Source organism: Pungitius pungitius, chromosome 9 (genome assembly GCF_949316345.1).
Source record: "Pungitius pungitius chromosome 9, fPunPun2.1, whole genome shotgun sequence".
Lineage (NCBI taxonomy): Eukaryota > Metazoa > Chordata > Actinopteri > Perciformes > Gasterosteidae > Pungitius > Pungitius pungitius.
Window position 1 is genome coordinate 6,310,807 of NC_084908.1, and position 13,189 is coordinate 6,323,995.

A 13,189-nucleotide genomic window follows, 5' to 3' on the forward strand; every position below is an offset into this window, starting at 1 on the left:
AGTATTTCTATCTTACCCTTCGGTAGCGTTCCACCCCTCTGAACAGGCCCCTGTTTGTGGGGCCAAATGTTAGTCAGTTGACCCCCGTGGAAACATGAGCTTCGGCCCTGCATATGGCCTGACTCTAAAAAGACGATAGGAATGACTTTAGTAGGGCTAAGGAGGAGGCCGGTTTAAGTGCTTGGAGTCTCAGAGAGGTCAGACGTCTCTCAGAACGATGAATTACAGAAACTTCAATCAGAGCGAACCTCAGGGTGATGAGCCTGAATAGTGAGCCTCCTCTGCTACTTGATATTTGAGCTATTTCCTGTATGTCCTATTATCTTATGTTGATCTGCTAGCCGTAATCTATTAGGAAAGTCTTACATACAGCAACAAGACTTTATGAGCCAACGCAAACACAAAGGAGAAAACACACTATATACATATATATACTCATGAAACTAAACACCCACCCCCGACACCATGAAGGCAACACTCAACGCAGGAGACAATTACAATATCTATGGGCCACGTCACACAACAGCAGAGGGATGACAGCAGTGAATCTCCAGGGAAAATAAATGTGTGTCTACATTCTCTCACATCAAAGCCTGACTATACTATCCTGGGCTTTGCATGTTAAGCTACCCAGCATAGCTCAATAATGCACAGCAGCCCCTCCTCGCTGTTTTGTGTAAACATAAGGGGCCAAATATTGGCCATATATAGACAGCCTCTTTTCATTGTTGTTCCATTGCTTCATGGAAGGCTTTACTGGACACCAACACAGGAAGGACAACCTCTAGAGGGAACCTTTTTGGGGTCAACTGCAGAAATTAAGACCTCATGTCTTTGCAAAAAAGATGACACAAAGTATTACATTGTGAGGAAACCAGTATATATTAGCTAAAACAAGGTATCAAGGCCAGATTAAATAGTAGCGGGTTTGAGGCACAATGGACTGTGGTTCAGGATCACTGTAGGGTTTGCTCACCTGTAGCCTTCGGTGTACATAAGCAAGGTGGTTTGTTTGACCTAACCACCTGATAAGCTATCGTTGGATACTGTTAGACCTCTATGATCAGAAATTATGCTGGTATCTGAGTAATAGATTTTCAATTGATTTAGATTTATAGACTAGGCTAAAAAAAATGAAACATCTCATCTCAAGTTCTGCTACTTGCAATTACTTGTATCATTTCTGTTAGAGGAATTGAATGTGTTGTACATCTTTTACATTGTTGATTCTGTACACATGACATTTATTGCAGTCAGTCCATCCCGGAAGAGGGATCCCTCCTCTGACGTTCTCCCTAAGGTTTCTTCCCTTTTTTCCCCATTGAAGGGTTTTTTCATATTTTGGGGAGTTTTTCCTGTGCCGATGTGAGGGTTTCGGGACAGAGGATGTTGCATGTGTACAGACTGTAAAGCCCTCTGAGGCAAATTTGTAATTTGCAATTTTCGGCTTTACAAAATAAATTGAATTGAGGGGCGTTCCGGTCATCCTCCTTGTACAACTTGGCTCTTGTCTGTTTTGTAATTTAGCTCTGCATTTCAGGCTTCTCCAACCATCTTACCTAGCAGCTGCACTCCGCGGGTCAGACCATAAACATCGATGAGGGCCCAGAGGGGCTCGGCCGTGCGGACTCCACTGAAGAAGAGCATAGGACTGGACTCGTTAATGCGGTAGAAGACTCTGCCCTTCTTGTCCACCCAAAAGGCAATAATGTTGCCCTCGTTGGCAAACTCCTCAGGCAGGGCCTTCGCCCAGAAGCCACTCTGGGACACCAGGTCGGGGCAGGCGTATTTGGGCAGGTTGTCTGGGTTTATCCTGGAGGGGTCTTTGGCAGTGAAGCCCAGACGTACAGCCCCACTCCAGCAACACTGCTTTTTAGTAATCTGGGGAGAAGAAAACCATATGTGGCTTTATTGGTATTATTTGAAATATAAGTAGATACCACCGTTTGACCGTATATCACCGCTGACTCTAAACTTCTACATGGTTTCCATTCCAATGCAACCACTGTGTTGTTGAATCTTCACAGTGTAACTCCACACATTAAGTGCATATGATAAAAAGGTACAATCATTTAGTCAGTTTAAAAGGCCACAGAGTTTTAGGGACTCAAGTGATCAACTCGGACATAGAATACCTTGAGGCGGACTTGCTCATAGAGTGCCATAGGCCTGTTGCTGAAAGTGATGGCATTACAGAAACTGGCCTGCCTCTTAACTGTCTTCTGGGCCAGGTCCATGACAATTTGGGATCCCTTGGCATTTGGATGGAAGAGCAGTGGGATGATGGGAAGGGGCGTGCCAACACTGCCACACTGGATAGGCAGGCACCTCCTCGGTTTGTGGTGGCATCTGTGCGACGTGGAAGGAAAGGGGCCACCCAGGGAGTCTGAGACAAAGAGAGTACAAAGCACAGAGTCAGTTGAGCTTTACTGTGAAACACAATTGGGTTTTTTTTTATTTCAAATTTGATGTCAAAATATTAACATCATCATCATCAAGATTCCTAAATACTTGTATTTGGGATATTTGTTGATTTGGTCTTAACACTGGTCGTCTAATACTGACACAATGGAGTTGATAAGTTTAGTTAGAATAGGTTGAAATAATACTTACCTCTAACATAGTAATAACAACATCGGTTACTTAGCTAAATTGACACCACGATCATGATAAAATCCTTGTATAAAAGAAAGCAGCCTAATAAAAAATGTAATTTTGCATTCCAACTGGCAGAGCGAGGCTAGATGGACTTGATAATTGAAGCGTCCAGCTGATCCAGTCAATGTGTCTGAACGGAGTCTGGGTGAGGGGGTCTGAGGGGTTGTGACAGCACAGATCGTCTAGTGCTGTTAACAGCAAGATTTCAACTGATGGATTTGTATTCTGAAAGCAAACTGAAACGTCATATTCCATCATTGCCGCGACGTTAAATGATTTCCAGGAGGTTCTGTATCTGTTCTGTTTCACCATCACAATATTTTGGGGTGAAATGGTTTAATTTAGATTTTTTTGGTTGAGCCCATTTTTTGTCAGGTTGTCAGGTCAACTCAGTTCGTACATCAGTTAGTGATCAACATTTGATGCAAGTTGAGATATAAAATATTTCTGATTCAAAGCAGTGCATGCTTCCCAGCTGTGTTGCATTATAGACCTTTGAGTGAACTGTCAGAGGAGGAATTGGAATGTCGCTCTCTTGGATTAATTTATCCCGGGAGGATTTACAAGCCCGGCTTTTCAAATCAGAGGAACTGATGCATCAGCATAAAAATCAACGAAACCTGATGTTTACCATGATGTTTCAGTTTCTTGAGTTTTTTTAAATCGAACTCCAAACATTTCCACAAGAAATATTTGGAGCACCTATCTATGGGATCTACAATCACCACCTCACACGGTTCTGCTTCTGACCCCCAGTTGTGTTGTGGTTTGTCGGAATAAGGTCATCATGTCAACAAAATGTCACAAATGTCTCATCTGTGAGACATTTGTGTGAAATATGTTTTGACTTGAGTCTTAGCCAAAATGTGTTTGGGAGGTGACAACCACCCGAATTGGATCAGTTCCTCCTTGAGTCCAATTGGTGGTTAGTTTTGTTCGTCAGGGGCTTAATTAAAAAATATAAAACGTCAAGATTTTTAAAATATCATATCAGAACAATAGTAAATATACAATGTCTGATGGACTCACTCAGTCATATTCAACGAGGACTGTCTGACTGACACAATGGCAGCAGCAGATGTGTGGTAGAGTCCTGATAAGACCATGCAGCTTCATGTTTCTTTCTTGTGTCCTTCTTTCCTTTGTCTCCATCCTCTCTCCAGTCTGTGTTAGCCTAGTATTGCCCATTCCAGTGTTTCACCCTGTAAGCCTCAACCGTTCAATCTGGCCCTAAACTATGGGCACTGCTGAGGCCTTTTGTCTTAGGCAGAGCCGCAGGAGAGCATGTGTTGAATGTGGTGCACATGGTCCTGGGTAGATTGAGCTGAATGCATTACTGGGCTCTAAAGAGGCGCAGCTGCTGTACAGGGAACACACTATGTGTAAATTCAAGTTCCTTAGCAAACACGTGTATCTAAAGATGCTGATAAGGGTACTCTATAGCTCTGTGGTTACCAGCTAGGATACAACAGATGCCTTTTGTTTACTCAGATACATCAACGTACTATTTATGATCTCAGATGGTATCTTTTTTGCAACTGGGCCCGAGTCTGGTTTCTTTGTCTATTAAAAAAAAGGGGAATATGAGTTCACAGAGCAAAGATAAAATCTGTGCAGGTCTGCTTCACCCAACTGAGACTATTAAGAAAAATCAAGGCTTTCCTCTCCGCGACAGACCTAGAAAGAGTCATCCATGCGCTTATCTTCTCCAGGCTGGACTATTGCAATGCACTTTATTCCAGCATTAGCTGGCGGAACATTTAGAGGCTACAAATGATACAGAACGCTGCTGCCAGGCTTTTAACCCATACGAAGAGAAGTGACCACATCACACCAGTCCTTGCTGCTCTGCACTGGCTACCCGTGTGCTTTAGAATAGATTTTAAGATTTTACTGCTTGTTTTTAAGGCTGTAAACGATTTCGCTCCTGCCTACATCAGTGAGCTTTTGAGATCCGTATGAGCCTTAGTGCTGCCTGAGATCTTAAGGCGGGGGCTTATTAACTGTCTCAAGTACTTGATTGGTCACTAAAGGTGATCGGGCCTTTGCGGTCAGGGCTCCAACTCCCTTTCCTGCAGGTTGAGACAGGCAGACTCTGTGTCCTCTTTTAAATCTCTTCAAAAAACTCACTTTTACGAGCTGGCTTATTTATATATTTGATGGATTTTATCTTATTTATTATGAACTGCTAGATTGTACTTTGTAAATCTCCTGTGTGTATTGTTAAGCACTTTGTAACTTTGTTTTGAAAGGTGCTATATAAATAAAAGTTATTTTTATAATCTAATTTCTGCTCCCCTGAAAGATCTTTCCATCTTTTTCCCAATATCTTCACTAACAATACATCCCTAAAGACACAACATCTTTGCAGGTATTTTTATTTTCTGGTCAAGTTGAGTCTTTCCCATTACTAATAAAAACACAAAAGTTAGCAACACATCAGTAGACATTTGGAGCATTTAGCACATGGCCTATTCCATTAACCCTTGGCTAAGCCCCGCCCCCAGCTTTCAGGGCAACCTTATAACGGAGCCCACATCATCACTAATGATATAAAAAATTTTGGAAATAGTAATTATATTTGACATTGGACATTAAAATGTTCAGCCTTGTATTTTAAATTCTTAAACAGTTCTTGAATTAGTCTGATATAGCGTCTAAAAGTGACTAAAAAAGGGCTAAAAAGGAAAGCGAAAAGGGTCGTTAGGTCTTACCTTAGGAGAGTATAAACTGTTAAGACAAAATACTAACCTGGTTTGTAAGTTTATCATATATTTTAGCAACACACCAACAACCCCCCTGTTTGAACATAAAAGGGTGGAGCAGAAAGGCTGTTGAGTTCAGCACTATATTTACATAGTAGAAAGACATTTGAACAAAATGTACTTTTTAGTGACAAACAAACTAAACTGTTAATGAGTGTCACTCAATCAGTGTGGACACTTCAACCTCATGTTGTCGTTTAAATGTACTAGAGCAAGCAAAGCCACATTGAGCCCACTAGCCGGTCTCAGTCCTCCTATTACCTTGGCAACACAAACCCTAGAGTACATGCTCACGTCCACGGAGTGTTATTTGTGTCCCTTGATGCAAACAGCTTGAAAAAGGCTCCTGTTGACATCAATGTGGTGGATGCCTCTTAGAAAAAACTCTGTGCACACAGATTGATGTATGTGTTATCTGTGAAAAAGCAGTTTAAACAGCCTCACTGGAGCCATTTGCTAAAGGTGAAGATGGTATGATGGAGGAACAGAGTAAGAGGCTTGTATTCCTCTGAGAGTAGACAACATTGCACTAATAGCTGTCATACGCCAAGCGACATCTCTGTGGAACAGTAAACTAACCTCCCATCACTCAGACGACAGATGTGTGAGTTTATTTAACCAAGGTTTTGTAGTTGTTACTCACCAACAATCACCTAAGTGGTTTACATTGCAAATAGGATGTCATAAGTGGGAGAAAACGATATGGAATTAGGAGTGTTCTTTTCAAATAATCAAGATCTGCCATTTTTTATGCAATTTTTTGATTGAATGCACGGTGTGGTTAGTTGTTAATGGGTACTAAATAGCGTATATCTATACCTCCAGCAAGTAATACTCAGCAAAGGAATTGTGATACGATACACACAGGACTGCCTCAAAGAAAGTCATATAAACAGCGTGGACACATTTTCTCAAGTCAATGAGAAAGTGCTGTACAGTATCTAAAAAGTGTAGAGGTTGCGTGGGAACCAGGTAGACGTGGCCCTGCAAAAACAGGGCGGCTGTCTACGCGGATAGCGTGCATAGGAGTAGGAGGTTGTGCAGGCGCAGCAATCACTCCCAGAGCCGGAAATACGTAGAACGCAAACACAGATATCATACCAACTGCTTTGTGAGGATATGCTGAAATAAGGAGGCATTCTGATTTACATCCATGTAGCACATGTTGGGTCAGTGTGTGCAAACCATTTTTTTCTATTCTGAGTTTGCAGATGCCATTGATCAATAACCTCCACCGTATGTAAAACCATTAATGATGGGAACATGATGAGTCTATAGCATTTAGTCACAACGGCAGCAGTGCTCATGGAGCACAGGTAGCCCACATAGTAACCCACTCCTTCTTCTTGTTACTATGTACAGTCTTCATCCGAAAACACACACACACACACACACACACACACACACACACACACACACACCTACAGGCTATTTTTGGAATAAGCAGGCATGCAGGCTAGTGTTGGGTGTTATGTAAAAGAACAAATGGCTAAAACGTACTGCAGTGCTGAAAAGTCCATCAGATTAATCATTTATCTTATCATTTTAAAACCATGTTAACTACTGTGTTTTTACACTTTTTTTGTTTCTCCTGGTTCCCGTTCCTTGCACGTGGTTCAACAAAGTCGATCAAATGTCCCCTTAGCCAGCTCAAATTAAACCGATGATTGATGTCGGGCTGTCTTTCTCCTCTAAGGCTGATCCGCTCTCAAACAGTCTCGTTAATTTGAACCAGATGTCAGTCATCAGGATAATTGTGCGTGGCCGTCCTTATTCAATACTAGGGAGGGAATACAAGTGCATAACATCATTTCTGTCATATCAATTGAACTTGTTGTACATGTTTTACATGGTTCATTCTGTACATCCAACCAATGAGAGGGATCCTCCTATGGCTCTCACTAAGGTTTCTTCGCCTTTTTTCTCCCCATCAAAGGGTTTTCATTTTTTGGGGAGTTTTTCCTGTGCCGATGTGAAGGTTTCGGGACAGAGGATGTCACATGTGTACATACTGTAAAGCCCTTTGAGGCAAATTTGCTATTTTTTTATATGCTCAAATAACTAATATCGCTCCATCAATGGGATCTCCGAGAAAGGGGGCAGTAATTTCGTTCCAGGGGGAGTGGCGGGTTTATCCAGACTGAAATTAGCCTGTGCCAGAACCGATTCAAGTTTTTAGATGTGTTGCTATAGTGATTTTGCCAAACTTTCTTTGTGGAACTAAAAAGCCTGACTATAATATTATAAAATAATCCAGGTACGAGGGACGGCGACATGGAGTGATTGCAATCATCACCATGTCATGCAGGTAAACTCCTGAATTTTGTCTTTCACACAGGATTAGGGGTGTAAATTGTTGCTCTTTAGCGCTTTAGTTGCCATTATTCTCCTTAGATCCATTGACAGTAGCATTTACAATGCCACAACGAGTTTAGAGGCCAATGACAAACAGCATCTTAATGATGTTTACACAGAAGTGTCTGGATGATATATTCAATCCCACTGACTCGTGACAAAACGGCATTCGGGCCTGATGTAACAGCCTCTGTTGAATCACACAATAATAGCGGCTATTAATCACACACATTATCATTTGAGCTTAAATGCATCACAATGCTGCGGAGGACGGCTTTATGCAGCTTACAGATATGTGCTTTTACATTGTCGTTAGCAGAGACAGTAACTGTAGCCTCCTCTCTACCGTGGGACAGGTAGCGACGGCTCATTACACACCCATCACTCATTTTGTTGGCGGTAACCAAAGGACTTGACGTGCAGCTAGGCAACGTGACGACAGATCTATTGGTTCAGTGTCGATGATGTATTGATAAATGATTGGGCCCCATAGTAATGCTGCTTGATGGGGGGGTTTCCATGATGACACCGGAGAGGAGCCTTAGGTGATCCTGTAACATCATACTGTCACCTCCAGATGCACTGCTACTGCTGCCTCGCTTACATTGTAAAAATACGTGGAATTTCTTTGCCTTCATTCATTAAAACCTGACATTGTCTTCATGATATCAATGTGATCTGTTGTACAGGAGTGAATTATGTTTTCATGGAAGTCTGTTCAGGCCAGAGTGATAAAATTGTTGAGCAGCTTTGCTCTTACATAAGCACATTAGGTCCTAGAGAGGGGACAGAAGGTTCAATGCTTGCTTGTGCTAGAGTTCAGATGGTATTGATTTCAAGAGCTACAGCATATTCCCCAAAGAAAAATGACTATTCTATGCTATTGCAGTTGCTTTTGCTGCTTTTACATTAAATAAACAGTCTGTGTTTTTCTTTGACAGGGTTTTTGATGTGTGATTTCAAATTTTCAACAATTTTTGAGACACTTTTATTGTCTTTATTGTCCTCTCTGGAATAGATGTCTCGTAACCAGATAAATCAAAGAATGCGGGACAGACATGAAACATAACTGAGTATTTCTAGTTTCCTACCTGGTGCTTATCCCACTGTGCCGACACTATCAATATTTCACAGCGTTGACCTGTGATTGAAAGGTTAGACAGCTGAGCACTCTCTTCATGAACTGCATCACACAACGTTTTAATAAGAAATAATATCCCAAAGGGCCCCTGGAGTGGATGGAGATCCTCTAGACGTAAACAAGAGCAGGGTGGTGGAGAGGCGTAAGGATATGCAGCGTGCATCGCAAACAGGCCGGATGCTATTCAGGGCTGACTGGAAGTCATTGTGCGGGCTGTGCCTTGAAGGTGACCTGTTATGAGGATGCGGGTGACAGGCCTTGCTGCAGACCTACACGTACACAAACACACACATGATTGAGCATGCTTACTGGACAAAGGGAGGTTAGGGTCGGTCCACCCTGTGTGTGTGGTTTGGGGCTGAACCATTATGGCCAAAAGGACTCTCATTTACATTTATTTATAGACAAAAGCAGCGAGAGCCCCGACTCAGCTCATCTCTTCACAAGACTAAGGATTTTTAAACCCATTGGGTTTAATTAAAGGCATTAATTTTTCATACGCCTAGTTTTCTCCAGTATAGTTAGTTTTTCTATAGAAACATTTCCCCAAATGGGATTAAAAACAAACAGTGTCTAAATATCGAACTTGAAACTGAATATTCCCAACGAATATAAATTATAGGGAAATATTCTGTTTGAACCATTGGTTAAAGAACTGGACTCCACTGAGCCACAGTAACACAGTAAAATATGAATGTGCCAGATGAACACAGCACGACGAGACTTCTCGCTCAGCAGCTGACTGGCAGTTCAAGAAGCGCTTGGTTTGATATGTAGCACCTTTTTCATGAGTGAAGCACTCTATTTAAATGGCAATGCCGCGATCCCAATTAATATTCCATTCATTGTGAAGCCCTGTGACAGACCGCAGAGCAGGAGGAAGTTGAAACCTTATGGGAGACTCTGTCGAAACAATAACACCTGACCCTGTCACTCCATAGCAACCGTTCAGGCCTGATCAACTTCCAACCTCCGGCTCTGACACACGCAAGTACAAAGAGGGAGAAAAAAGAGGAGATATCCTCAGTGGTAGTTGATGGACTGCATGCTGTGCTAAATATTCACTGCTTTTAAGTACAAAAGCAGACAAAAGGAGAATTTTAACAGACATTATTGAGGCTTACAAAAAATACTTGGAATAGATGGAACATAAGCTTTACCTTCCAATGTATTGCAAATGTCATTAAAATACCTCTAGTCAAAGTATGGACTCAGAGGAAGTTTTACTGACCGATTCCTAGTCTGTCTATGTATTCCAATTCTGATCAGATCTTCACTTTTAGAAACAATGTAAAAACTCAATTAACATCGCAGTCACTCAGTTGCAACGGCAAACTTAAAGTGATAAACACAACCCCTTCATCAGAACTCTATGGCAAGGAGGTGAAATGTATTAATATTACTTATTAAATTGGACTCCCTGAAGGACACGGTTGTAGGCCTTCTCAAAGTCTCCTAAACGGTTGTAGAGTAGATGGGGAAAGTCCTATGATCCGGAGCCTTCTCTCCAGCACCCTGGAATAAACTCTCAGGGTGACTAAGATGTGTGATTAATTAACTGTTATTGGACCACACTCTCGGGTCCCCATTTAAAATAACGGAACAGTGTTTTTTTGGTGACCAAGAGTCACTGCTCTTATGTATAATGATGAAAGAAGATCCACTTCATCCAGCATACCGCTGCTCATGTCCCACATTAACCCAAAAGAAGACATTGACATGGAGTTGTTTTACATGAAGTTGTTGCCCGTGTCATGTAACGTTGTGTATAATAGTCTATTAAGAGCAGTTGTCATGTAGTTACAGTAACGTCAAAACTTTTATTTGGACATGACCCATAAACCAAAACCTTCTGACTGGGTGGTATTGGGGGAGGTCAAGTTTTATGCAGAATACACACTGTTACCCTTAAGTGATAGGACAATAGTGACTCTGTTTATGAGGTGTTTGACCTTTGTCCCCAAAGAGAAGCGGCTGTTGCTTCCTCTGGCTGCTGTCTTAGTCAGTCTTTAGCTAATTGGATCAATCCACAGGCTATAATTAGAACTATCAGCTGGTTCAGGATTAACTCCAACAGGTTCACATACGTGTCCACACGTCAATATATAGAAATATAATAACAATGGCATGGTAATTCCATATAGACATGGAGTAGCTCCAGATGTAAACCATTGGTTTGGTTCATCTTCTGCGTGGTGGTAGAGAGGAGAGAAAGGAGCAGCAGGACCAATTCTGTTCTAGAAAAATCATAATGTTGTTGGTCACCACTGAGTGCATCAAACTTGCGAGGGCTTATGTTTAGCCCACGAACCAACACAGCACCGTACCACTGATGCCCCGTACCTGAAGAACCACGGGGCCGTGTTGTTCCCCACAGTTGAAATGATCCCACTGCCTCGACCTTAATATTCCAGAATCATGCAAAGGGAAATGAATGTACACATAGGGGAAACCACACCACAGCACCGGGCAGAGGGAAGCCCGCAACTTTCGAACCTGAGCCCCTCTCAACGGGACGGGTCTTCTTCATCGGAGCATGAGGCGTTAATCAAAGAGTGACGTTGACTTTTGAATGACGTCACTGGGACCAAAGAATAGGCTCTAATGGCAATCAGGTACCTGATGGTGAGAACAGAGGCAGCGCTGTGAGCGCACAGCTCCCACCGCCCGCTACCAATGGACCCCCCGGACACAGCACCGCTGGCCCACAGACACCGCCTGACACACCGGTTGGACCACAGATAGGAGCTCCTTACCGTAAAAGGCATTTCGCGTTATCTGGCCACCCATCGCTTTATTCCCGTGGAGTCCGCGTATCGCCTGAATGGATCACTCAGATGCTCGCGTGCGCGCAGCCCGGCGCTCGTGACATGGCTGCACGTTGACGTCCGGAGGCAGCCTGCCGCTTCTTCCCCCTCCGAATGGATGCGGCCGCTGACCCACTCCCTGTTTCTCGTGAGCGCAGGGACAACATCCACACCCCCACCCCCCCACCCCTCTACTCACCCCCACCCTCCATTCAGCGCGCGCTCTCCGCCTCCGGTCCCACTCACTCTCTCTGTCATTTACATAAAAGGTGGAGACTGGCTGAGCGCTTTTAACGCTGTCACTGCCGCACTGAGCGCACACCAGAGGGGTCTGATGGACAAAGGTCTACGTGCTTTAGGAGGAATATACATGTGTATCTTCATGAAACAAAGCAATACAGTGTGCAGCTCCACATTCAAAAAGGAAAGGGAATGCATGGGTCCAGAACCTGACCGGTCACATTCTTTATTCTCAGCACTCACTCTTTCATCTTGCGTATAGCTCCTGAGTGGCCTGGGCCCCTGTATTACAGAAATATTTAAACTATTAAGTTGTTCCTGATTTGTTGCCAATTTGGTCTTTGAATTCTGAAACTCAATTATATTGTTTTGCAAGCAGCCGTTTACTTGTTATTAAATAAATTCTGCTCTTTGAGTTTTCCAGCTAAAGCGGTGTACACTTTCACATTTAGAAATGGAGGCAGCAGATTTTGAGTATACTTGACAGTGAAATTTGAGAAAACTTAAACTAGTTAAGCAACCAGCTGCTAAGCTATTTTGAGCAAACTCAACATACAAAAGCAGTGTTGTTGTTCTAAAAGAACACAGAATTTCAAGTTCCTCCAATTTAATCTCAAGTGTTCTGAACCACCTTAGTTCCCAAGTAGATGCGACTATCAAATGCAATATTTTAAGTACTGTTATTAGTAGGTGTGAAAAGTATTTTAAGTATTCTCAACTTTTTTTTAGAGTGTATCAATGACAAAAACAGCATCAATTAGCTGATCAGAAAGGCTGGTTCAGTGATTGGCCTTCCCTCGGACTCACTAGAGGTCACTATAGAAAAGAGAACAAGGGCCAAGTTAGAAGCAATCATGTCTTTTGAAGGCCATCCACTACACAGTGTTTTATTGGACTCAGAAACTCATTCATTTAGCAACACAGGATACCCAAGTGTTCTACTGAATGACTCAGAGGGTCTTTTATTCCAGCAGAAACTCAGGTTTTGTCACGCAAGGGATGTGACTGTAAAGAGAGCTGTAACTGGACGCTGGCCAGACACATTTCCACAAGAAAAATCATACCAATACCAGGGTTTTTACCCAAGCCATGTCTTGTGACCTTGCAGATACACAGGAGAGGAAAGGCCTGAAGTGAAATGCACTTCCTTGCCTGGCTTGACGTTGGTGCGGTACCTAATTGCATCGTTAGAACATCCTTCCTTTGTACAGTGCCTTTTAGTT

At 42.7% G+C, this 13,189-nt stretch overlaps 1 protein-coding gene across 1 annotated transcript in view; it reads right to left on the reverse strand.

Annotated features, from left to right (window-relative positions):
• neurl1aa (neuralized E3 ubiquitin protein ligase 1Aa) overlaps positions 1-11,907 on the reverse strand; it is a 36,932-nt gene extending 25,025 nt beyond the window's left edge. The window contains exons 1-3 of the mRNA XM_037472833.2: positions 11,676-11,907; positions 2,136-2,386; positions 1,560-1,881 (exon numbers count right to left, since the gene is read on the reverse strand). Of these exons, the coding sequence (XP_037328730.2) occupies positions 1,560-1,881; positions 2,136-2,386; positions 11,676-11,709 (607 nt within the window). The 5' untranslated portion in view covers positions 11,710-11,907. The remainder of the gene's footprint in view (positions 1-1,559; positions 1,882-2,135; positions 2,387-11,675) is intronic.
• Positions 11,908-13,189: the final 1,282 nt, after the last annotated feature.